General features: G+C 37.5%; 1 protein-coding gene across 1 annotated transcript in view; it reads left to right on the top strand.

Moving 5' to 3' along the window:
- Positions 1-27,307, top strand: part of ELP4 (elongator acetyltransferase complex subunit 4) — a 137,433-nt gene that overhangs the window by 32,315 nt on the left and 77,811 nt on the right. The window contains exons 5-7 of the mRNA XM_053980829.1: positions 1,373-1,512; positions 7,774-7,858; positions 12,865-13,053. Coding sequence (XP_053836804.1) covers positions 1,373-1,512; positions 7,774-7,858; positions 12,865-13,053 — 414 coding nt within the window. The remainder of the gene's footprint in view (positions 1-1,372; positions 1,513-7,773; positions 7,859-12,864; positions 13,054-27,307) is intronic.

Raw genomic sequence — 27,307 nt, 5'->3', positions numbered from 1 at the left:
CACAATAAAAAGATGAGCTCTGGCAGAGATTGCAGTAAAAACATTCTGATCTGTAATCCGGATAAAGAATAGATTATAGGCCAAAGAACAGCCCCTGTTTAAATTGCTTTCAGAATCCTTGTTTTGAATAAAGTTACATTTTACAATAAAAACATTTAAATTTTGATAGAATGTTATGTTTCATTGAACTGCCTACTTTAAAAATCAGATACCAAGAAATAAATTGGTACACTGATTTAGAGAACGTGCTTTTCTTTTTTTTTTTTTTTAAGTAAAACTGGTTTGCCTCTAATGATTAGATATTCATAAGAAATTCCACGGGTGTTTTAATTAAAAGCTAATTAATTCTTTTAACTAAAAGTTTGGGTTTCATTGGTTATTCCAGGAAAATATTGCATTATTGTTACTGTTGGTAGTCTCTGGTTACTGACCATGCCTAGCAGCTATGAGTCAAATAATTTCAAAATATTTATCCTAAAGAAAATCATTCTAATGAATCTTAACAGTTTAATACATTTTTGGTAAAATATTACCTACTTGAATATTTCATGGTGTAACAGTCTGGGGGGGGCAGGTGTTCCCTAAACCAGGACAGGGGGGTTAACTTTACATGTATAATTCAAATAATGTTGCAGATTCTGTTCTGAATTCCATTAATGTGGAACAAACAGATGCATTTCTTTCCTCTATTTACTAGCACAGCATGTTCAAAATGTGTAATTCCTGCCCAGGTATACATTAAATTTGATTTATGATGTTTTATATACCAAAATTAAGATTTGAAGAAAATGTATCTTCATTACAGCAAATCATAGTTACTGTGTGTAATGCTCAACCTACTGTTTATTCAATTTTCAAGGAATTAAAACTAATTTTAAACTATTTCTTATTTTTCTATTAAAGTCACCTCTATGAAGATGCAATGGTTTGGTTTTTTTTCACTGATCATAAATAAAGAGAAACATTTTCCAAGTCAGCTGAAAATATTTCTTAGCACCATATAATTGTCAGAGCCTGAAAAATCAAAGAGGTGGAACACGTGATGATCTGCTGGTTTCATAGATCTGGCCTTTGCAAATTTGTAATCATCTGTCTAGAACTTGTGCAAAAATACATTTTTTTTTTAATTACCTGACTGCACTTTGGTGCTGCAACTTGGAATAGTAAAGGCTGAACTCTGTGTGTAAGATTCACACAGAGTATGACAATGGGGGAATGAAAACTTAGTAGTAAATATTGTAATGTTTTTCTGCCTGAAGCTTTTATTTAGGCTGAATGGGGGACAAAACCAGAGGTTGGAAGTGCATTGCTAGTTAATTACTTTCTTTTGACAGATAATAGTTTGAGATTGTAATCAATATTGTTTCTACAGGTCAGCCCAACAACACATACAAAGTTTGGCCATTATTATGATATTTCCAAAAAAATGTCTCCAGAGCTGTGTCAGTCTGTAAAACTGCACAGTTTTTACCTCCATGAAGAATTGCCTTTCGAGCCTAAAATGAAAACATGGTAAGTTTTGACACCACGGTTCTGTTGTGTATTTAGATTTTGCGTGCATGTTGGCAGGAAAGGATATTTTTGGGTCTGCACTTGCTGTGGTGGTGGAGGGGGTTCAGGAGTTTGGCTGTGGGTGCCACTCAGTGCCACCTGCCTGGCAGGAGGGGCACAGAGACAGCTCAGAGCTCTGCTCACACCTGGGGGAGTGTTGGACTTCTGGATGCTGAGAATTACAGACTTTCTGTCTGACCCCCAGGAGAACACTGCATTTGACCTGAGGCCGTGGAGAAGCTTCCAGAATGGAATGACAGAACTGGGATTGTGGGGGTGGAGTTTGTATGGAAGTGTGTAACATCACATGGTGGAAAACTTAGAGTTTGGGGTTTTAGAATATAGTAATATATATAAAGCAAGATGGAGGTTTTAGGGCAGTGGCTGCTCCTTCTTCACCTTCTTCTCCGTGGGTTTGGGTGGTTTTGTGAAACTGGTCAGGAAACTCCTCATTGCAGACTTCGAGTGATCAGTTATTGGGTTAAAAGTGAAAATAATTTAGGTGTCGTTTCTTAATTGGAATGGCTTTATTTCTTAGCTTTAAAAGACCTTGTAACAAGAGATAGTTACAATAGTAAAAAGCCATTTTGTGCCCTGCTAGTGAAGAGCTGCAGAACTCACTGCTGTGAGACTGTAACATGGACAAGAAATAATAAACACCTGAGTCTGAACGTGAACTATCCTCTCGAGTGCCTTCAATCCCGACCTCGACAGAGGAAGGAGGAAGCTGAAAACAGGCAGGGGAGGGAGCAGGATGGCAGTGACAATTCAGGCAGACATTACTAGGACAGCCTAGCTGGATGTTGAGCCCAGCCCTGCTGACAGCCCAGTGTGGGGACTGGGAGAGCTGTTCCTGTCTGGCTGAGAATCCTGCCTGAGCACTGTGCCCCAGCAGCTGGGAGCTGGGCTTGTCAGGTGGCTCTCAGCCTTAAAAGGATGCCTGCAGTTTTCAGGGCTTAGGAGACAGGCCATCCTTGACCTACATAGCTTAGAGTGCTAGATCAGATTAGTTGATGATGTGCTTTTACTTCTTAACGTCCTGCAGCTTCACCTAAGGAAAATGCAATATGCTGTGAATAAAATTACAATCGCTAATTACGTCTTACAAAACATTTCCTATTCAGACTCTTCTCGGAATGAATAACTTATTATGTTTATGTCTGTCAGTAGTGAATTAAGGAAGGCTGAGAGAAAATGAGTGGCAGTAGCAAAGACTCATCTTAGCCTGTAGACACACGTCCATTGTATCTTTCTTGGAGACACTTCAAGTCAAGTCAAACATCAAGGCTGGACCAGCAATTTCTTTGCCCAGCCTAGTCACTGAATTTATATAAAAGTATAATTTATGTAACTTATATAACACCTAGCTTTATAGATCCCAGTGTATAGGGCCAGCTCCTGCGGGCAGTGTGGGATTCATTGGGATTGATTTCCACTGCAGTGCACTCGTATAAAAGCCCAGATTTATGAAAGAAGGGCAGTATGAACCACCTTTCTGAGAGCTGTAGCCAAGCAAAAGCCAAGTCTCTCTCTAATTTGTTCTGTGTTGCATGATCAAATGTCACTGCATTGTGAAGTAAATTCTTGTGATAGTGTGAAAAAACTCCCAATTTTAGGACAAAGCGGAGAACTTCTTTCTATAGTAAATATTTGAACCAAATTTGTTTAGATGTTAATGCTATAATTTCTGATTTTTAGTAGCAGAGCAATAGAGGATGGGCACAAAAATATCTGACAGGTTGCAAGTGTTGTTACAGTTACTGAGCAATTTAACTCACTTTCTCTTCTCTAGCTAATGAGAATGTTGTGACTCATCCACTAACTATATGGCTGTCAAGTATCAGTTCATTTTACATTAAAATCAAATTAACTCATCAGCATAGTATAAGGAATGGACTTTATGCATTTGATTTTATAAGCCTTGTTTAATGCTGATATTGTCCCTGTGTACTAGCCTGATAAAAGTGCATCATTCTTACTATGTGGGTTCTACTCTTTTTTTTTTTTTTTTTTTTTTTTTTTTAAGTTTAAATCTGACAGAAAAATTTGGTTTATGTAATTTTCTTGGCAAATTGGTAGAGCACAGGGTGATGTGGTAAGGAACATCAGATAAAGCTGGGCTTTGGAAGGCTTGTCTCCTTTTCCTCTCCCTGCCACCTCAACATGGATCTCCTTCAAGAAGCCTCTCCCAAGGAGATGAAGGAATTGTGGTGCTGGGATTAAAGGCAGCCAGCCAGCACTCCAAACATTGCCATGCAGTCTAAAAACTATATGATATATCACTGGTAAATAGCAAACTCTTAGAAATCTGTGGGAAATGCAGAGTTGTGCAAGTCTCTTTCTTTACAGTAGATCATTTGTCTTCTAACTTTGGTTATTGCCATTTCTGACCACAAAGGCAGTTGGTTTTGGATTCCCTGTTTTAAAAAGGTTGAACTAGGTCAGTGTTAAGACAAGGTGGGAGGGGAGAATTTTAAAAAATTGCGGTCCCTGATATATAAAGCTTGAAAAGAAGAATGGAAGTACTTGGAAAAATCGAAGCAGAGTTAAAAGCTGACATGCAGAGGATGTAACTCTGTCTTCTGCAGTCACGGGCTGCAGTAAATTGTAGTGGTAAAAATGCAGGCAGGAAATATGAAGGTGTTTTTCCAATGATTTGCACAAGAAGTTGCCTTGCAGCCATGAGTTAGGAGTATTGTAGAATCTCCATCACTAAAAATTCCTAAGCACAAGCTAGGTAAACCTCTGTCAGACTAATTGTGAGGTCCTTTTCATCCCTGTATTTGTGATTCGTTAATTCACATTAATCATGATGTAGTCTAAATTAAATTAAATCCAAAAAAGAAATCCATTTTATTTCACCTGTTCCTCAGTGAGTGAACTGTCTCTAATTGTAGCTAATGTCTTTTTTAAGATCATTTCAGAGTTTTCCTTGCAGGATCAGAGATGTAGGGACTTTATGTAGGCCAGAAACTCTTGGCCCCTTGAGAAATCATGTATATTTATATATATGTCCCTCTCTGGCTATCCACACAAACACTTGGTTTCTTTATGGACTTGGAAAGAAAGGTGATTTTTTGACTGATTGGATTAAAACTGACCTTTTCTTTGCAATTAAAAATGAGTTTTGGAGGTTACCAACATCCTTTGTTCACGTTAGAGTTTGGATCAGTGTTCCTTTTCTTTCCTGTGTTTTCACCTGTGAGTGTGTATCTGCTTTTAGACAGAGGGAGGGCTGTTACCCTGTAAACTGGCACCTGCCAGACAACATTTTATAGCCATCTTTGCTCTCCTTCCTGCAGCTCTGGGACCTGATGGCTGAATTAGACCCCAGGGTTCCCTTGGGATAATCACTCAAGGTGGATGGGAGTTCATTTCCCCGTGATAACAATTAATTGAAGACAGGCTGCAAAACCAGTGCTCCTAAAGGCAGCAGTAAATGGGCCTGGGTGTTTGGTGCCAGGAGAAGGCACAAACCTTCTCTTCCTCATCTCACTTTTGTGTTGGGAAGGGCAGCTGTGTCCTGGTGCCAGCACTGAGCCCAGGTTTGCAGGGATGAGTGGCTGCCAGTTCTGCAGTGGTTGCTGCCAGGATATTCTGGTGTCCTGGTGGCTGCACTGCTGGAGCTGACACCCAGCTGGAAGGCAGGGATATCCATCCTCTCTGGTGGCTCTGTGCACTGCAGGCAGCACTGATTTTCTATCTCTGCTTTCAGTCTCCTTCTTCAGGGCAATTACCAAACAAGGAGGTTTGATAATCTAAGGAACCAAAAGAAATAAGTTGTAGTTTTTCAGTAATACTTGTAAATCTTACCTTACCATAAATCTTACTGTACGTGCTTTTGAAAAAGAATAAATTAATCTAGAGATAAATAAATTTAGATAAAGCAGGTTTGACTGTCTTGCCTAATGGAGTCTCCTTTTCCATAACAAGGCTATTTGTCATACCCTTGATAACCCAACCTTTGTTAACTGCTTGGAAACTATCAGCAGAGAAGTCAGAGCCTTCGTTGTAACCAGGATACCTTCTTGCCAGCTCCTGCTTTAGCCATCACTGAAGTGCTAAACAAAAAAAAAAGAGTAAAGAAGGAATTGTTTAAACTCATCATCAACATCAAGTCGTGTTTAGCAACAAAACCAAAAAAAGACTAGAAATTGGAAGAGAAGAAATCTCTTATTTCCTTCCTTAAATATTGTGACAAACATTGCCAGAAGGGTAATGCAACTTGCTTTTATAAACAGTGTTTCTGCAATATTTTTCATGCTCTTATTCACTTAAGATGGGTCAAATTCAAGGAAACCATGAATATTTTAGAAAGAGGTAGAAGAGCACCTGTTTTGACATTTTTTTTTAATCTACACATATTACATTGTTTTTAAAAATTCTTTATTTGCTGCAAATCTCTTCCTGCTAGATTAATTGAAGTTCTATTTTATTTCTTTGTTTTAATGTTGGGACCCTATAATCCTGCTAGTGCTTTGGTTATTTTATTGTTTTATCCACTAACTTTTAAAAACAAGTGAGTAATGAATCAGAAACCAGCAAATATTTTGATTGCAGTATATATATTCTCTGGCAAAATAAAATAATATCTTTGTGATAATTCAAAGACACAGAGAGAGAATTTTGGCTACTGTGGGGGGCTAAATTTCACCCTGTAAACTGACAGCTGCCACACAGTGTAGGCAGAACATTTAATAGCCATTCCTTTTGCAGCTGAACACTGGGAAAGTGATGGACTTCAGAAGTTCAACTTGTTTGGTTTTTTTTTTTTGTATAGCAAGGCAGATTTTATGCATGAAATATCAGGTTGAGATCATATACTGCCAGTTAATTTTCAGCTCTGAATTTCATAAAGTGTGTTAAATTCTTAAAGTGCTTTAGTTTAATCAGTAGCCTTCTAGGGCTACTAAATCTGAAACAAAAATAGGTTTTCATTTGGAAGCTCTCCTTTGTGTTCAGAGAAAGGTCATCTCCTAATGTTTTTTGCCATTGATTGTTTCAAAACTCAAATTTATTTGGGCCACGTGACTTTTTTCATTGTAGATATTTATAACTCAGGTATATTTGAGGGTTGGGATTGTGTGGATGCTGTTTTCCTAAAGGAAACACATTTTTGAGTCGAAGCAATGATGCATTGCAATTCTCACATGCTTCTCAGAAAAGTTGAATTCTCTCCTCTGCCAAGGGATGAAAGCAAGTTTATTTGGGTTATTTCATCAGTAAAATGCATTTGGATAACAGTCTGGGCTCTTAGTAAAGTAATGGGAATAATATTAATAATAATATTTCATTAATATTTGGGTGGTCTCTCAAGGTGCTTCCAACCTGAGCTGTTACCAGACCAGGCATACATAAATTACGGAGCAAACAAGACAAAATTTTTAGAGGCAAAACTTTCAAAATAACCTGTCATATTTCCCAGGAAGTACAGCAAGAGTTTGAATCCTCAACCTTTGATGGTAGTTAGTTAGACTGGAAGAAAATGTCAAAGCCAGAAAAGATAGAAGGGCTTAAGCTGCAGTGAGGAACCTGCATCAGGCCCAGACATCCAACCCAGCGTGGTCCATGGGATTTAGGAAAAAAATTTCTCTTTTAAAAGTGAGAACCTGAATTGCTCTTTGAAGGTAAAAAGCTTCTGAGTTTGACAAGATGATTTGTTGAACTTTCATTTTGTGTTAAGTCTGCTTAAATCCATTTTTAGCCATCGGTTTGCTTTTGTTTGTTTTTCTGAGTGTTATATTTTCTAAACAATGCATAGAATAAATGCCACCTTGCAATTTTGCTGTCATGCAAATAAAGCTGTGAAAATGTATGAAAATTTTCACAGAAAGTCAGCTCTGTTCATCGGGGTATACCTGGAATAACAACTGGGTAGCTCTCTGTCAGTTACAGAAGATTAGTACTGGGCTGGAATGGTTTCAACTTTAAGTTGATACTTAAATGTAAGTGAGCCTGACATAATTAAGTTATCTTAATCCCTAGAGATTTTAGCTTTCACTAAATGTCTGAGCACTGAACTAGTTAATATGAAGCAATCACAACTGCTTATAATGTCTGAATTTGGCTTTTTTTTTTTTTTTTTTTCTTCTCTGACACCTCTTTTCTGTGTGACACTTGCACTGAAAGCTGCATCTGTTCATATTTATTTTTTATACAGCTGTTAGAGACATACAGGAGAATGTTAAAACGTGTAGCTAAAATATTTCTGCTTCCCAACAGGAATATGAACAGTGGTTATGCAAGGCTGCTTCAGTCCATTCAGAGGATCATTTCCCAGGAAGGCTTTGATGGCTCTGATCCCCAGGTACTGAAGACCCTCACACTCCTCTTTAATCCTGTAACTGTTCTTTTCTTGCTTTTCTTGCACAAGGTCTTGGACAAATTATTAAGGAACAAATTATTTCTAAGTATTGCTGAAATAAACAAGCAAAAATATAGTGTTGTTCATGTTTTAAGTTTTTTTTTTTTTTTGAGTTTTTACCTGTCAGATATATGCAGAGAAAGAAATGTAAGACAGCATTAATAAAATGCATTTTCTATGCAATTAGCTAATAGATGGATAGCCAAATATAATGGGAATAAGCAAAACACATTTTCACCTACCATATTTGTTTTTCAAATTATTGCTTTAGCATAATCTGTTCGAGGTTCTTGAGGTTAAACATTTATCCCTAAACTTTCAGGTTTTTTTATTGTTGTTTTAACTGGTGTGAATTTTTTAATTGATTAAATAGTAGTATCTTTATGTGGTGAGTATTGAAAGAGAAGTAAAGAAATAATTTTACATTTTTCAGTTTACTATTTCAATTTGCGAATCAAAACAGCTTATCAGCCTTCCAAAAATCTCTGTACTCTTCACAGAGCATAATGTGGGTAATCAAAACCACTTTAAGTGTAGCAACATAGGCTGCAAGACCTTTTCTAATCTGAGCAGTGCCCTATAAGTTATTCTTTGTCATATTCAGTAACGTGGCAGTCCTTTGGCGCTGATGGTAATAATGTAATAAATTGTATATATTGATGCTCAATTGAAAAATCGTGCAATAGAAATGCTACTGCAAAGTCAATTAGCGTGGACTCTGCAGAGCCTGAAATGATTTAATACAAGTCCAATGTCTGAGGAATATCTTGGGAGTCATTTTTGCAGGGAGAGGATGCAGGAGGGGATGTTTTCCTTCGTGCCAGCGTGCTTCAGGAGCGTTCCCTGCACCGAGCCCTCGTGTGTAAATGTCGGTGCTCGTGCTCAGCCGAGATGTCTGGGAGGGTTTTGCCTTCCCCTCGGTGGCAGTGCCAGCCTGGAGAAGGCCATTGGTCCCTGCCAGGCCCCTCTCCCCACGGTAGCCATGGCAACAGGGATGTGTGTCATCCTCCTGTGCCGCACGGGGATGCTCCTCCTGCCTCGGAGCCCTGGGTGACACAAACACCCTGCCAGCCTCCTGCCCAAGACACCAGCCTCTTGTTGCTTCTTTTTCTTTATACATACACATATATCAAAAAAAAAAAAAAAAAAAAAAATGAAGGCTTTTCAGAGCCAGCACCTGGCTGGTTTTTTGTTTGCAAAAATTAAACGTCGCCGATCGTTGTTTTCTCTGCTTTTTGTCAGTTGTTTCAAAATGTCTTGCTAGTGTCAATAAAACAGAACCAGAACTTTAACTGAGATGAATCTAACAGTATATGTTTGCTCAATAATACATATAAGTTTCAAAGGTGAAGCTTTAAAAGTTAGTTTTCAGGCCAGTTTATTGATCTAGAAAGCCATTAGCACTATGTAGTTCTTTCTGTTTGAAGGGAGGTAAGGCATATGATTTCCTGGAGTGGTTTCTGTTCCTTTCTTTCAATATTCCACTTTTCCCCTTGCATCATCTTTCTTTGTACACTCAAATTTTGTACATTTAGAAGCCTTGTATAATACACACTTCTTAAAAATGTGTCCAGACTTGAATGTAGCAGTGGCCCAGAACACACCTTGCATCTTTTATTTGCCAAATCTCTGAGCAATTCTCTGCTATTTCATTTACTGAGCCCTCAGAAGTGATTTTTAAGTAGGCACGTGTGAAGATTGTAAGGAGCAGCCTATATCTGCTGTGTATAGTTCCCATATATAATCATAAAAGCTTCTGAGAAGTTTGTGCATGTACCCCCACCACGACCCCCAAATAATCTTCTACCTGACTGGTAAAACTTTCAGATATTTCTGGCTGCTTTCACATCAATATGCCAATGATATTTAGACTTACTCCTTTATTTGAAGAAAGCTGAGCAGAATGTGACTCTCCCCAGCTGAGAGATGGTTTGACACAATTGGGGAAAGAAGTGAAAGCCACCATTAGAGGTTTGGTAAACCTTTGATGAAATGCTCAGGCATCTCTAGGACCTAGTACAGTTAGTTAACATTAGGTAATGGTTAATAATTAGTTAATATTTGGAAAATCAGGGCTTGAATTACCTAGAAGCTACAAATACAAGCATCATGTTTACAGCCTTTCTAAAAGGTTCCCAGTAACTCTGCTGCTGGGAATCCTTTATCAATTGATCATGGCATTAAGTTATATAGAATAGTACCCCTTTGTTTCAGAGTATTTTGGGGTTTGCATGTTTGACATCAGAGCTTTAATAGGCAACTATTTCCTTAATATTAATTTTGTATACTTTGGAAGCTTTCAGGGTAATTGTTTGGGGGGGATTTTTTCTTTTTGCTGGCTTGGAGTTGGGTTTTCTGAATTCTTCATAATCAGAATTTCTGCTGCCAAATCAAACACTGTTACAAAAATTACATGAAAAAAAAATTTAAAATATTAGAAAATAAATCTGAACTTCCAGACTAATGCAAATACTAAAGATCTAGTGGTAAAAGAATGTTATCCTACTCTTTACAGCAGGCTGGCTGTGGGAGAATATTAGACTTGCACTTATATTTCAGTTTTGGAATAAACTGAAATAGAAATAAAATATGTATATTATATATATTATTATATGTATATTTATAGATAATAAATTATGCTGGTGGAAGTTCAATTACTGGCTAAATAAATACATCTGATGTTATCTGATGTTTGAATAGCTTTTACTACTCTTATGATTTGATGTTGTGAAATAAGCATCTGTCATCCTCTCTCCATTAAGAGAACAGTTTTTTCTTCTGTGTGTTGTTCTTATGGATGTTCCTCATAAGGAAAAATATTTTTCTCATTTAAAAAGTTTCTGTAAGTTTTATGTATGCTTGTGTTGAAATTATGAAATACTGTAGCACTTTCTCTGCCTGGTTAATACCCATGATATCTGGATAAAGGAGTTTTCTTAAATGCCTGGGGTTTTTTCCTGTTGCTTAAGTGCACATCAAGAATTGCCTGAATCTGCTCTGATCAGAAGTAATTAAAGAATATTCTACTAAAACTTCACTTTTTGCAATTTTTTTTAAAACTGAACCCCTGATCTGAGGGGATGCCTTACAGAGAAGTGTTGTATTATCCCGTACTGTTGTCCTGATCTTCATAAAGTAGTGTAAAAAGTTCTCTTTTCGTAACTAAAGCCTAAAAGGCTGCAAAGCCTGAGACTAAAGAAGCCAGAGTTGAAACCCAGATTGCTTCCCCAGGGACTGGGAGTGAATTGGCAGATCAGCTCCCTGGCTGAGACACACAAGAGGATAAAAGCAGAGCCACGAGGGGCTGACTGTGTCTCACCACCCAGGCTCAGCCTATCCAACCTGGATAAGGAAGCTTTGGGAACAGCAGCCTCTTGTCTTCCCAAAACCTTTCCTCTGGATTTCCAGAGCAGCTGTGCTGTGGTTTGTGCTTGATAGTTGCTGTTTATTCCAGCTGTTGGAAATTAATATCTGCTGATGCCTTGGGAAGGCTGGGCTAGAGCAGAGTCTGGGCAGAGCTAAAGAACAAAGCAGGGATTGATTCAAAGGATCTCCTCCATGGATCCACCTTGGGCAGCACCAGAGCCCAGCCAGGGCTGCAGCCAAGAGGAACCAAAATGGTCCCAAAATGCACGAGCGCTCCCGGGGGCTCTCACTGGGATCAGCTCTGCTCCATTTGCACCTTGCAGTTCATTGTCCCATTCCAGCTTTAGCCCAGGCACTCCCATCCTGCTTGTTTTTCTCTCTCCAGCCCACGCTGTTTGTGCTCCTGGGCCTGAGCTTTGGATCATTTGTCCTTGGTGCCCAGCTGGAGCAGGAATTGTTTTGTCTCCCTGCTCTGTGCAGAGAGCTCAGCATCCCATAATGTGAAGCTCAGAAGTGCACACTGAAGCAGCACAGAATGTGAAAAATAGAACAGCTGAACCTGAGGCATCACTGCAGTTTATCAAAACACTTCTCTCCTGTGAAAAGTACCTACAAGCTTTTACTTATCAAAACTAGTATTTATATATGTGTGTGTTTATAATTAAAGAAGCTGGTCTTCAAGTATGAACCCTAAACCCTAAATGTTTCTTTGATTACCTTGTGCAGGAAGTCTTTCAACAAGGGAGTTCATTGTCTCTTTTTCAGCTATTGATAGCAAATATATCTAAAATCCTTTCCAAAAACCACCAGGAAAGGTCACATCAAACAAGCAGAAATGGGAATTGTCATCATGAGAGATATATTTGCTTAAACAAATTACAACTTTGACTTCATCTTCTGTCCCTTCAGAAAAGGAGCTTTACCTTGGCCTCTAAAGCAGACCAGAAACTCTCATGTCAAGGTGTGGTCCTTAAGGGACAATCTGCTGATGTCCCCATCAGACTCTGTGTTCCCACAGCTGTGGCTACAACTTCCTTCCTTTCTGTTGAAAGGGACATCAGGGATACTTGGAGACTTCTAAGGCAGTGACCTTGTTCTCTCAGAAGGAGCAGAAAAAGTGGAACTGAAGCAAACAGTGGAATAGTCAGGTTATGGAAGTGACACAGTGGAAAGGTGAAAATAGAGGGAGAAGTTGTGTTTGATTACTCCAGCAGATTGTCTTAGAGCTGGGAGAAAATACTCTTCTACGTGATTTTTAGGACAGTGATGGAGCAGAGAAAGGACATAAAAGGTCCTAGTGTTATTACTGGATTTTATTTCAGAATACACTTATATTTAACTGGTTAAAAAATACAAATTAGGAGTTCTCAGTATTTCCATGTGTCTATTATATTTGTACTTGCTTATCCATGATATCTAAACAGTGAAAAAAAATCCCATTCCATTTGCATTTTTATAAAATCAACATCATCACTATGATTACATAAAACACATAATTATTCTGGATATGCATTCTAAAAATTGTGTTCCTCCTAGCGTTTAAAAAATAACAAATTCTTTTTTTTTTCTTCCTCCCTCAACAGAAAAAACAAAGGAATGTTTTGAGGATAGGAATCCAGAGCCTGGGTTCCATATTGTGGGGTGATGATGTTTGTTGCAGTGATACTCCTGAAGATCCTCAGAGCCTGACAAAATTCCTCTATGTTCTGCGTGGCCTGCTCAGGAAATCCTTGTCAGCCTGCATCATCACCGTGCCTGCTCACCTCATCCAGGTAGGAATGCTGCTTTTGCTGGATTGCAGAGCTGCCATACCACTTAGCAAAAGTTTAAAGCTTCTGGTGCAAAAAAAAAACAAAAAAACAAAAAAACAAAAAAACAAAAAAAAAAAAAAAGAAAAAAACAAAACCTAAAAAAAAAACAACAACAAAAAAAAAGCAGTTCTGGACATTTTTAAAAATCTTTTTGTTCAAAGTTTGAACTTAAAACATGACTGTGTCTTATGCTTTATGATTTTGTGGGAAGAGTCATGCTGCAAAATCTATGAAGAACTAAGTAGAAAATTATTTTAGGAATGCTATTTATTAGTCTACTAAATCACACAGATTTTGGGGGTTTTATTGATGAAACTTCTAGGGCAAAGAGTGCATGAAGAAAAAAGAAAATTCTCTTTTCTCGACCACAAAAATAGGAATACATTATTCTGGAAGAGGACTTCAAGAAAATGACACAAAAAACGTACCCAGCTATGAATTTTAAGAACAGTTATGCCAAATGTGGGTCTTATTCCTTTTTTTAAAAACTGTCAAAATTTCAGAAACTGTAGGGAAAGCAAATAGTGTAGTTATAGAAATCTCTTTTTCAATTATTTTTCCAGCATCTCTATGCACTTTCCCAGTGCTTTTTGGAGTACCAATACAAGACTTTGCAGTCTGCTGTCTTTATCTAAAGTGCTCATTATAGTGATATCTGATCTTGTTTTTAAAGGCACAAATTTGCTCTATAATTCTAATATCCTCTTATATTGGGACTAGGAGCAAGCCAGTTGTGGCATGAGCCATTTTCCCAACTGCCAAATCAGAAACAATTCACAGCATTTTTCCTGACAGCATACAGAGACTTAAATGCATCTTCTGAAAATAAACTTTTTTAGCAAAAGGAAAAATGTAGGTAGCCTTTTGTTCTGTGAGTGGTACTGTAGCTTACAAAAGCAAAAATATTATTATTCACAATGCATAGGGAGCCTGTAATTTTAGATATTTGATTATAGTAAAAAAGTACTGGGTAAAGCCTCAGATTATGCAAAATATTTCCATAGTAGGTGAGTTTATCAATAGATTAAATCCTGGTTTAGGTAGATACATGACTCACATGTACTGCATTTTGTTAAAGGTCTTTGAATACCTGCAAATGTTTTTTATTAAGATACCAATGCAATTAATCCTTTGAAAGTAAAGAAGGTCGATTTTCTAGTTTTACCATTGTAGTCCAAAGCGTATGAATATTTCTCTTGTAGTACATACCTCCATCTCCTTGGTTATTATTTTTAAATATTAGGTGGCAATCTGCCTTCAGAAAGAAGGACACTTAAATTTAATGCAAGAAATAAAATTTGTAAATGTAAAACTATGGTCCTACTTCTCACACCCTGGAATTGCCTGTCCATAATTGGGATATACAACCCTTTCTATTGTAGTCTTCTTTATATGCCATGCCAAGAAAAAGTCCATTTGTATTTTAGAGAAGCACAGAAGTGTCTCTAAGACAGAAAGCTTGTTTCAAACTTACTCAAGAAGTTGATTATTGGCTTGTGTTTAAAAATTCCAGACAGTTAGGACTGAAATTATACCACGTTTTTTTTAAATAACTGAATTTTTAATCTTTACATTAAGTGCTAGAAAATTCTGAATTAAAAAAAAAAAAAAAAAGAAATGTACAGAATGTGCAGGATCTTTGCTTAGCTATCTTAAACAAACAAGGGCATTAATTTCATTTCATTTTTTTTTTTTTAATTGTGAAACTTGGTGTACACCGCGCCGTGGGGAGGGCTGTCATTAGGAGGAGCAGAGCTGCTGAGGGTCCCTCCTAGCCCACAGCAGTGAGTTCCCAGAGCCCTGCTGAGCTGTTGCTGCCCTCTCCAAGAAGCAGAGAGGACTTGGGAGTTAGTTAGAGAGCCCCTGGGAGCGTGTGTGCAGCCTCCCTGGCACTGTTAATTGGGGATGCTGGCCCAACATGTGCTCGCTGCAGACGGAGCTGCCTGATGATCACAGCAGCTGCTCTCCTTCCCTCTGCACAGCTCCTCTCCTCTCTGCTGCACCACAAAAGTAAAGAAAGCATCCCTTCTTCCCAGCAGAGTGAGACACACAGGGATTTTTTTTTTTTTTTTTTTTTTTGTTGTTCCAAGTGTGTATCTGTTTAATTCGATCAGCCAGTTCTAGCACGTGCTTCATCTGCTGAACATTCAAGTCAGTGCATTGAGCACATGGAGAATTCACAGTTTTCCTGAGGATGTAGTGAATTCCCCATTTTTTCCTGAAATAGAGAATTCACACTGTTTTCTTGAAGATGTAGTGAATTCCCATTTTTTCCTGAAATAGGGAATTCACACTGTTTTCCCCATTTTTTCCATGAAATAGAGAATTCACATTGTTCTCCTGAAGACGTAGTGAATTCCCCATTTTTCCCCTGAAATAGAGAATTCACACTGTTTTCCCCATTTTTTCCCTGAAATAGAGAATCCACACTGTTCTCCTGTAGATGTAGTGAATTCCCCTTTTTTCCCCTAAAATAGAGAATTCACACTGTTTTCCTGAAGATGTAGTGAATTCCCCATTTTTCCCTGAAATAGGGAATTCACACTGTTCTCCTGAAGATGTAGTGAATTCCCATTTTTCCCTAAAATAAAGAATTCACACTGTTCTCCTGAAGATGTAGTGAATTCCCATTTTTCCCTAAAATAAAGAATTCACACTGTTCTCCTGAAGATGTAGTGAATTCCCCATTTTTTCCCCCTAAAATAGAGAATTCACACTGTTTTCCCCTTTTTTCCTTGAAATAGAGAATTCACACTGTTCTCCTGAAGATGTAGTGAATTCCTCATATTTTTCCCTGAACTGCTCTAGTACTCTCTAATAGTTCCTCCACTTCCCAGGCTGTAGTTCAGCCCCTAACTAAATTAATTGGGTGGCCTCCAAGTAAATTCTTCACATGTGTCATTTTCGTGAAGGACATGTAAGTTTAAAATCACATTTACTCAAAGTTTTGTCTGGGTGACAGATACAAAAAAAATAGTTTTGTCTTTGCCTGCTTTGTCATGAAAAAGTAGATTTTTGGTAGTGACGTAGCTTATCTTGCCTCTGTCAGTCTCCAGTACTAGATACTCCAGTGAAGAAGAAATAAAATAATTGGTGGTAGTGATTTTTGACAGGGGCAATGTCTTTTCAAGCCAGACAAATCCTGGTTTTTATATGAAGTATATGAATAATGCATATATAAAAATATATGTACTTATATTTTTTGAAATGGTTTTCTTTTCTGTGTTTTGCCAAATACTCTGCATGTTGTACTGCGACAGGGAGTTCACAAATTGAATCTACATGGTTTCTTTCTCCTTCAGAAAGTTTCATTTTGCCTTTACCTTTCATTTATTATCCTTTTTCTCGGCTGGTGAGACATTAAAATGATCCTCCCTATTTCCTATTTTCTGTATTCTGGTCTGTAATTTTTCTCTTGCTGCCTCCTTAATCTGTTTCTAAACAGCCACTTTGCCTTTTTACATAATAAAACAATGCTGTTATTGTTTGTTCACTTTCCCTACATTCTCATGTCTGGTTTGACTCTTCAGTGATTACAGAGCATTAAACAGTGATTTTTGTTCTTGATGTTTTTCCCTCAGTGATACACATGCACCAGTTTGGCTCTTACATTATACCAGCAATCCGTTGTCTTAGATTTAATAACTTGGAATCTCATTTATCCAAAGATAATGCTGATGAATCCAGCCTGGGGGGACAGTTCATGGTGTTCTGTAAGGCTGTATTTTGGTTTGCAAAAAAAGTCAGTTTGTGTGTGGGGTTTTTCCAGAGTGATTGGAAAAAAATTGTAGTCCACTAAAGCACACAGTTTTTGGGGGTTTTATTGATGAAACTTCTAGGGCAAGCAGTGCATGAAGAAAAAAGAAAATTCTCTCTTCTCAACCACAAAAATAGGAACACATTATTCTGGAAGAGGGTTTCAAGAAAATGACACAAAAAAATTTATCCAATTATGAATTTTATTCGGGTGATGCATGACAAGTTTTACTTGATTGATATTTTCTACCGATTGCACATCCTCTTATCTTACACTGTCTGTCAGGTAATAAATATTGAGCTACTTACAAGTGTGATTAAAATAGTTGATGGAAGGTTATTTTTCAAGTCTTCCTACAGCTTCTTGAAAATGCATTGTGCCTAAGAAATCATATGGTACATTTGAAAAGGGAAAATTACTTCCATTTTTAAAATCTAGCATTGATCAAGGAGGGCAGACTGAAGAGGCATTTCGTTTGTTGTTACAATTCCCAAGTTTAAGGAATATTATAAAAGCAAGTAAGAATTCTTTTTCTGCGTTTTGATAATCAGTGCATTTAAATACCTACATTTAGAAAAAGAATTATTGTGCAATTGTGTGAATGAAAGGACTTTATTGTCACTTGTCTATAATGGAAAAGTTCTAAATTAGAATTTAAAATCTTTTCCTGTTTTATTTTTTTTTACTTTAATTACTAGAAATCATTGGTAAATCCAAGGACATCTCTCCCTCAAAATACTAAAAAATGTTTTAAATTCTATTCCTGTTCTTCCCGATTTTGTGTCACTTAAGTAGTAGTAGATTTTTTTTTGAGTGGGTTTTTATATTCAGTGGGGAAAGCATAGCACTTGTTAAAGCCATGCTTTATTTTGAACTCAAAGCTGGTATTACTGGTAAGGACTAAAACCCACATTAGTCAGCACGTACCAAGGGAAATTAATTGACTAATGAAAAGTCAGTATGAATAAGTCTTCTTACAGAGCCTGTCCTCAGAGACTGAAGTTCTGTTTAGCAAATTTTCATCATTTCATCCGGTAGGTTAAAAAATTAATTTCCTACAATATTAATGTTTCGATGTTTTGAATTCACCCAAGTGCAGAAGTTACTGTACGTTTCAGTGTAGAAAAATTGAGAAACAAACCTTTTCACATCCCAAGCCTTTTGTGCTCACACTGAGTGATTTAGCAGCTAAACTCAAAAGTCAAGCAAGGGAGTGCTTCAGAACCCATTGCTAATATAGGATTATGAGATGTGAGCTCCTATAGCTGGTGAATTTCTCACAGTTTGAAATCTTTACTCCTGTGGCAAGAGCTAAGAGTGACTGCCTACCTTAGAGCTCTCACTTCTGAGAGTTCCCTGCTGTAAAGTGCTGAATAACCTCCAAATGTATTTGGTGAGGTAGCTGCAGGAAGATTTGCATTGAGATCCAGCATCATGTGGCTTCTGTGTCATGGTTAAGGAAGCTTTCAAATTCCTCTGCAGAATAGAAGCCATGAAGATGAAATGGTCAGAGTATTTTTCTGTACATGCTTTTTAATGTTGCATGTTGCTTTTTGTTGTATGTGAGACGTAGCTTTTAACGACTGTACAGATAAGTATCAAGAGTTGTAAGTTTATGACAGGTATTTTGGGTTATCCACATAGTTTCAGGATTATGAGTATTTTGGTTTTTAGACATTCATAAAAGCATCTTTAAAATTCTGAGTAGGAAGCTCAGGGAAGTATCCTATTAAAAAATTAATTTGGGAAACAGTATTTTTTTTTTTTCATTTCTCTTATTGCTGATATACTTGCTAATCAAGCTGTAGAAGAAATAAAAGTATTCTGTGGTTTCATAGAATCAGATTTTGGTTGCCAACAGGCTGTGTTCTAGCAGCACCACTTCTGATTTGGTAACAACTACCCATTTCAAAAGCAAATGCAATATACATCTGAAGCACGTGTTTGTCTCCACATATTAGCTGTCTGTTAACCAAATTAACTGCATCATGATGAGCAGTCACACTGTTTGTTGAACTGGCATGCCTAAAACAGCCCTGTCATTTTAATAAATTTTACTTTTCAGAAGGCCACTATATACACATCCTCACCATCTCTCTTTAACTAAAAAAAAAACCTCTTTCCCAAAATGCACACGTTAAACTGGAGAAGTGCACGAGCAGCGTGGCAATTTCATTTGACATTTTACATTTTACTTGTATAAACTGAAAATACGCCTGTGACAGTGAGGTAAGATGGAGAAGCAAATCTTTGAACTGCAGCTTTAGACCTAAACAGTTAAATATCCCATCACAGTATGGAGATAGTCATCTGTTCCAGCATATGGAATCTTTTGGCTACTGGACTAAGCAGTTAATATAATGCCCAGTGTCCAGACATGGACACAACTGTTATGGAAGCAGAAGGGAGGAGGCTTCTTATTGAGCCCATTTGGACACTGATAAGTAAAGATTAGAAGAGTGACTTGAAATCATACAGGGCAAAGGAGTTACTGCTTTAAGCAAGTAATTCTTTTAGAAAATGGAAGGTAGCATATTTTTTTCTGAAGCAGTATTTTCTTTTTTTTTTTTTGCTTAAGTAGAAGTTCAGGTTCTTGAGCTAAAGAAAAAAATAAGCCCTGTGACTCTAGCATTAAATATAGGGTTTATCTGTTCTGTTTCAGAATCAGAACAAAGAACAATAATTTTGTGTAAAAGTATTTTACATTTAAATGCTTGCATATGTATTTTCCATCTTAAGTGATTTTCACAGAACCAAATATTGAACTTCTATGCAACGTGTGCTTAGAAACATTTTGATGGGAACTTTTGGTGTAGTTTAAAAATCCTGAAATTTCAGAATCCAGGTCTACCACTTTTTGTTTAGACATTCTCTATTAATTAGAATATAATCATAATAAAAAGGAATACTGCATCTTTAATGATGTTTTCATGCCTGTGTAGTTAAGCTTTAATGCTAGGGGGAAAAAAAAAATATTAAATTAGCCTTGTAACCTCTTTCTCTTCCAGACTGATGATGGAAAATAAAAGCTCTTAGCCACAGAATGTAACACTTAGAATTAATATTTAATTAGACCAGCAAATTGTACACCGTGGCTGAAAGCTTCCAAAGAGTTGTTAGTGCCACAATTGACCTACAAGTTTAATAATAACTCACTTCTAGGAGCAAGTGCCAGTTCAGCATAGTGGAGGCACTGTAAGAAAGTCCTGTGAGATTAAAATCAGCAAACCAAATGGCAGGCGAGGATTCCTGGGATGGAGCCTTCTGGAAAGCTGGGAGCTGGAGTAGCTTTGCAGCCAGGATTCAGATGAGAACAGTGGGCAAAAAAAGCTGATCCCTCCTGTTCTGGGAGCTTCTGGTTGTAGGCCAAAATCTTAGAACAGATTTTTTCCTAAATGTTCTTACTGCAGCTATTAATTTATATCACAGATCGAGTCACGAATGGCTTGTCTTCGTCTTTTAATTAGGTTTTAATGCAAACATTGTCACTGGATTCACTGGTCATGGATTTTACTCCTAGAAGAAGGATACGTTTTTGGTATGATGTGTCATTTAGTGTGTTTGTATTGCAGAATGTTTAATTTTATAGCATCTTACTGCTACATAAAGGGGTCCTTGTTAGGGTAAGATATGACAAGCAATTTGTGGTAATATTATGAAATGTGTAAATTAAATATGAAACGAGTATACGTTGTAAAATATAATATATTGGAGGTTAAATAGCTTAATCTTGCTTTCCATTTTACAAAGAATTAAAATTACAAAGCCAGGAACTCTCCATTAGACATCCATCTGAGCCTTAATTCTATGGCAAATTATTCTAGTGAAATAGGGCACCATAAGTTCAAAAATGTGCAAACACACAGCAACAGACTGAGGAAGGAGCGCTCTGCATTATTTATTGGCTAGATGCTAAATAATTAAAGAAATGCCTACTCATTAGTTAAAAATTAAAGCCGGGGAGGACCTTGCCAGCAGAGGGAGCAGTCATGTCTTGCCTTAGGTTCCCTTCGTTTCCAGCCCACCCATCATTTCCACCCTACCTCTCCTTATTGCCCAGCCAGTTTCCCATCTGGACCCAGCTCTGCCAGCCTGCTCCTGATGACAGCCTATCATTTTGTACTGGATAAGGGATTCGTTTTTTGAGTGGTTTTATATTTCAGAATCTTGCCACTTGGTTGTCAACGCCAGTTAGGTGTTCCCTTTGATGCTTGTGTGCTGTTAATTGAAATAATAGTGCAGGTTCTTTTTGGTCACCTGGGAATAAAATGAGATTCTCTGTTTAAAGAATTAAAGTTGCAGCGAGCATTAGCCTTTCTAAATTGGTAAGAAAACTGCAATGACTATTTTTTCAGGCAAAATGGCAACAAAAGGAACCCCTGAACCTTTTTCTTATAATGAATGACTCCCAGTGGAGTCACAGGATTTTAGCTAAGCCAGTTGGTTTCAAATATGTAATTTTGGCAGTTTTGTTGGGGCTCTGTTGTAATGACTCATCTTCAGACTGCTTTTGCATCTCTGTTCTATACTGCACTATGACCAACTTGTAGCGTGGCGTATTTTCTGTGTTCAGTTTTCTAGAGGAATCTGCTCAGATGATCAGTTCATTTTTTCACTGCTTCAATTCAAGTAATAACCTATAGATTTGTAACTTTTATAACAGTGAGGCAGTCTCGTTGGTGAAAAGCAGATGATGTTCAGGGGAGGTGCTGGGCTCATCTCAGCCCACATCCTGTACTGATTTCTTCCCAGCCACTCACCCTGCACTGGAGAAGGGCTCAATCAGATTTATTTCACCTCCTCCATGCAGCAGGACTTGTGCAAGGGCCCCATGCAGCAGAAGCACCCACAGTCACCTGCAGCCTGTGCTTTCAGTCACAGAAAGCTGAGGAAAGAGAAGAGAAAAGCACTGGACAGGGTTCAGCTCAAAAAGTGTCGCCCTTTAGTGCGCTGTACATCTGTCACCTCTTTCAGCCAGACAATACCAGGCTTTGCAGCACCCAGCCTTCTGGGCTCCCACTCCCACACCATCTTCATGATGTTTTGCTGCTACCCCAGCTCCATGGATGCAGCCTCCTAAAGCAGAGCTCAGACAGAGGGGGGCAGGCAGAGCTGCAGGGAGAGGCTGAGCTGGGATCCCAGCTCGCTCTTGGCCGCCTTTTGGCTTTGGCCAGCTCACATGTCACCTTTGTGCTTGTTGCTGACTTGTAAATGAGGAATGCAGCACTTGCCTGTCTTTTGTGAAGCTCTTGGAGATCAACAGATGGAACGTTTGATTTGAACCGCTGGACTTGGTTCATTTTTTTTTTTTTTTTTTAGGCTGCAGAAGGAGTTGTTATTGACTTCTTAATTTATCTCTCATTTCACTGTTGGCCTTTAGGTCTGCCCTTCAATGGCAGAATAGACATACTTCTCATTCTGTAAGGTGCCAGGGTTTGCTGGCCTCAGATGGTTTCATAGCTCAAGTAATACCCAAGTCAGTGAAGATCCAAAGATATTTTTCTTTTTTAATAGTGTGCGATATTTACTTTTTATTTCCTGACTCGTTATTCTTCCTGAAAATTTATCAAAATTAATTGTACACGGTGTCATCAACCTTCATCTGACATTTTTATGGTAATGTGCAAAAACACTGCAGAATTCCCACAGCAGAGGCAACTATCAAGAGAAATGTTATTAAAAGCAACCTTAAGAGAACAACCAAAATCTGGGATTAATATGTTGTGTAACATATTGACCAACAGATGCTTTGTTACTCTCTTCCCATTTTTATGAGTATGTTGCATCTAATTGCCTGCTCTTGTCTTCACTGCTTGTCCTTTCTTTGCTTCTGCAGCTTGTATAAAATTTTTCAAATATATTCATTAGTGCTTTAAATTAGCTAATGTAACTAGCTATGTTATTTAGCTATTACTATATTAGATATTAATATATCAAATAATATATAAATCATGTATATATTATAATATTTATATATATATATTTATTATTCGTATATTATGTAGTAATGTCATTTTACCTATAAAAAGTCAACCAAAATCAGTACTTCTCTGGTTTCAGCCATACAGGATATTATACCTAAGTTCTATTGTAGCCAGTAGGGTTCTTCAAAGGTGAAAGAAGATTCCTGCTCAGTCAGAATGCCCAGGTGTGGATTTCTCATCACTGAAGGCACTGTACTTTGTAGCAAAACCTCCAAGTTTATTCCTCGAGTCTTCCAGCAAAGACATGGCACTTGTGTTCAGTTTTCTTGTGAGATTGGTAGAGATTTCTGCACACCAGAATTTGTTAGTGGTCATCTTGTATTCCCGTGGCCTGAGTGTACATTCATTTTAGATCCAAAATTCAACATTCAGTTAGTCAATTTGCTGTGTGCAAGCACTGAAAACAGCACTGATCAGTTTGGAGTTAGAAGACTTACAGAATTTTATACTTTACAGTCTTTATCAATTATCAAATAACACTTTTTGGCAGAGCAGTTGTTAATCATTTCTTTTGGGGATTTGTGAATAATAATAATAATACATTAATACATTGAATCTTACTATTATCCTGTTATTGTTTGTGAATAATAATAAGATGTGCACAAACTGGATCTCTCTATAAAACTAGCACAAGGGGCTGTTACCTAACTTATTTTACCAAAAGAAGGTGTATGGGTAATTCTGAAATTTCTTGACCAATAATTATTAATAAATGGTCAAAAATATTTAAGCCTTGTTTCTTAGTAATTTATATTTCCAATGTAAAATCCTTTGGAGATGAAGTAGTAACGACAAGTGGTAAATATTTGTGTATTGTGTAAATCATTACCATGTCATTGTGTGATAATTTCTCAAAAAGATCAGGGATTATTTCATTTATTGGATATCCAACCACTGTTTCATTTTAGTTCAGTGTGGCTGTCTCCATTATGGTGCTAAGCTTACTTCAGCTTTATGACAGAATGTAACAGAATTTAAAAAAAAAAATTTTTTTTTAGCTTTTCTTGAAAATTCAGGCACCAAAATTTGCTTTAATTTCGTAAGATTCATATTATTTGGCATGAACTTGCTTGGTGTTTATTATTGAGACCTTCTTTCAAATGAAGTGTCAGGATTTCACCTGTTGGTAACAACAGAAATTGTTGCCCCCAATTACAATTTTGCCTGGACTTGGGAGGAGTATCTGAATTCCTCCTTGGATACTTTGCTGTCATACTAAATACTTAGGTATTGCATAATTGTGTAGATTTGTATTATATATTAGGTATAAACTGGGTTTTGTCCCAGTACAAAAGAATGTTTGTAAGCACTGTTTTAGGTGATGAAATTGAAGTAGGATTCAATGTATTAATGCTTAATTAAATGATTTAAAATAAAACCAGTGATGGGATTATATTACCAGAATGTAAAGATACAGAAGTAGCCCCTCTACCAAAATATAGGCCTAATGTCTCTTTGGAAAGAGATGTGCTCTTAAAATACCTTATTTTCAATGCAGTATGTAAGCCCATATGAAAATTATGTTACTGTACTGATGAGAATAAAAATGTAAATACATTCAAAAAGTCCATGTAATTCAAATATTTATATAGGTGGCAATTGTATCTCATTGTAGATTTTTAACAGGAGTGTCTTATTTTCCTTTTAGATTTTGAGATTGTTTATATGTACTATGTAGAAAAGTTGAGGCCATCCTAAGAAAAATTTCCATTCTCTTTCTTTACTTACGCAGTGCAAGGACTGAGAATTTAAACATTTTCATGACAGAAATTTTGTGAGGTTTTGAATCTTTTAGCAACTGACAAAATGAGAGGACGGATTTTGGGTGTTAAAAAAATTTTGACAGGAGAGCAGAGGAGAACTAGAAATTAGAGCAGAGGAGAAAAGACAGATTTGTTTCCTAATACGGAATCCAGATGAACCAAGATTGATTTGATTAATAGTAGTAATGCTAAAATTGTGGTACATTAAGAGCTCAATCCAGTAGAAACACACAATATTAATTTCAGTGGGTAAGTTTAGCACACAGCCTATGCCTGAATTTGTGTTGGTGGAGCCCCATGCTTTATACTCAAATGCATTTTCAACAGCTTTTGTTGTAAATAAATATTTTTAAACGCGCGCAAATAATTACTCAAAGCTATGTACCTCCTGAAAGTAAATTAGTATTTAAATAAATTAGCAAAGCAATCTTTTTCCATAATTGCCCTTCCCCAAAGCTGCCTAAACACGTGTGCAGTTCCCATTTCCACAGCCAGCTCGCTACGTGCGTTTTCTTGACATGTTTTGAAAGTACACTTTGGTTGAACCCAAATATTGCAAGTTTGCACTTAAAAGAAAATGTCTGTCTCAAACAGTAGCACAAAGTAAGATATAGAACGGATGCCCAGCCCTGCCTGCACAACAGGATTGCTACCATGTTGTTAGAATAATTATATTTTGGCTGAACTAACTAATTTAGAAAAACTGCGGTGCATCTAGCAAGACTGAAAAGTTTCCAAGACTGGTTTTTGGGTGGGTTTTGTTTTTTTTTTTTTTTTTGCATTTTTAGTATAATTTAAAACAATACCTCTTCTAGCTGCCAACAAACTCTTTCCCTGAATCTCACCATTCCTGGCTTCCCTCCTAACCATGTCCTGGCTCCTCTCCAGAGCTGCCAAGTTTATGCCAGAAGCAGGAGGTATATTTGTATGGGGCTGGAGGAAGATCTGGAGCTCTGTTAAATTTTCCAGCCCAGATGGGGCAACATGATTTGTGTGTTTATGTCAGTGTGCCATACATCACAACTATCTGTGTGCTGACGTCAGCTGTGATTGGGCATTAATGTGCTGAACACTGCAAAGTAGAAAATACACCATAGATACAGATCTATGGCAACAATGCCACATAAGCAAATGTCTCTTTGGTGTGGCCACTCACTGTGCAAAATATTTCCCGAGATACACTGCATTAAGCCAGGGGAATATTTTGACACACTTCAAAAACAAAAACAAAATCAACGTGGGCAAAGACAGCACCATTTAAGAAAGCAAAACCCTTTCAGAGGAGGAGCTGAAACCCAACATATCAGGCAAATATTGAGGTGCTGTCCCTCACTTGAATCTTAATTTTGAATTAAAACCAAATAGGAGTTTGCTATTCTTATGATTTGCAGGGCTGTATGTGATGGGGATATGCTGCTGATGGTTGGGCACCTTTCTTTCCACAGTTTTTGTAACCCATTGTTCTCAAAACTGGCAAGGAAAAACATCAATGGACAGCAAATGGGATGGGATATTTTTTTCTATATCAGGACTTTAGCTTTGTTTCCAGGAATCATCAGTGTCTATTTATTTATTTAAAAGTTTTGTGTTTCTTACTTACACAAATAGCATCCAGCAGCCTCCTGAAGAACTGACAAAAGATGGCAATTTCTGGTCTGTGGGATTATAGAGGTCACTGACTACTTCAGATTTAGATTTATACCATCTTTATGTGATTGCCCCTGTAGAATAATGTGACCAAAAAGGTTCCATTAAAATATAATGTATTGTCTCTCTCTTCCTAGAGGAAGAAATGATTTGCAAGCCAGCCTTACAATTTTAGGGGTAGATACAAGAGCAAAGTGTAGGGGTTGGTGGGTGGGCAGCGTCCTTTTACCTCACATCACTTATGTTATTCCTCAGAAAGGAAATTCTGTAGGATGACAGCACTTTATCATTATCCATGGTTAGATTTGTGGGCAAAATGGAAGTTCCCTGATTCCACGGGGATGGATGCTCTTGGCCTGTGCACAAGAGGCTTTGAAAAGAGACCCCTCCCCAGGATTTGATGCCATCTGGCCCAGAAGGTGGGGAAGGGAGGGGGTGTTGGAGGTGCCATGGGATCTGTGGATTTAGGGCTGGTAACCTGAGCAGATTGGGCTGTTCCAGACAGGCCACAACTTCACGTAGAGGTCAGAAAACAGAATTCAGTTTATTCTTTGACAGGAGCGGGAGATTTTCACCTTTGGTGTCTGCTTTGTAAGCTTCAGCATGGCTAGAAAATAATGGTGATTGAAATGTGGTTTCGTGGAAGCTGTTGGGGTGTTGATCACCACTTTAATAAACCTGAATGTCAGTACAATGCCTGGACCATTCTAACATGTCTGGGGATGTTTTAATGTCTCTGCTGCTAATTGATAAATTGCTATTGTGGAATAGTTTACCAGTATTTAAAGTGAGCTTTCAGAATAAGCATCAGTCATACAGTTTTTGAAAGAAGTGCAAAAACGTACAAAACTCTGTAAAATGAATAGAAAATACAAAGCTATAACCTGGAGCTGCAGAGCTAATTCCTTATAATTGTGATGGGTATTTTGAGGTGATTGGTCTTGATACCCCTGAAGGTTTGGTAAATGTAGCACCTACAAGCACCAAGAACAAGAGTATTATACCAGCTCTCCAAGTGCCTTTAAGGTAACTATTTCTTATCTTCAAGAAATATTTTTATTTTT

This window comes from Vidua macroura, chromosome 6 (genome assembly GCF_024509145.1).
Source record: "Vidua macroura isolate BioBank_ID:100142 chromosome 6, ASM2450914v1, whole genome shotgun sequence".
In the NCBI taxonomy this organism is placed as follows: Eukaryota; Metazoa; Chordata; class Aves; order Passeriformes; family Viduidae; genus Vidua; species Vidua macroura.
Note: the sequence above shows the minus strand (reverse complement) of the source record. Positions and strands in the feature narration are given on the sequence as shown.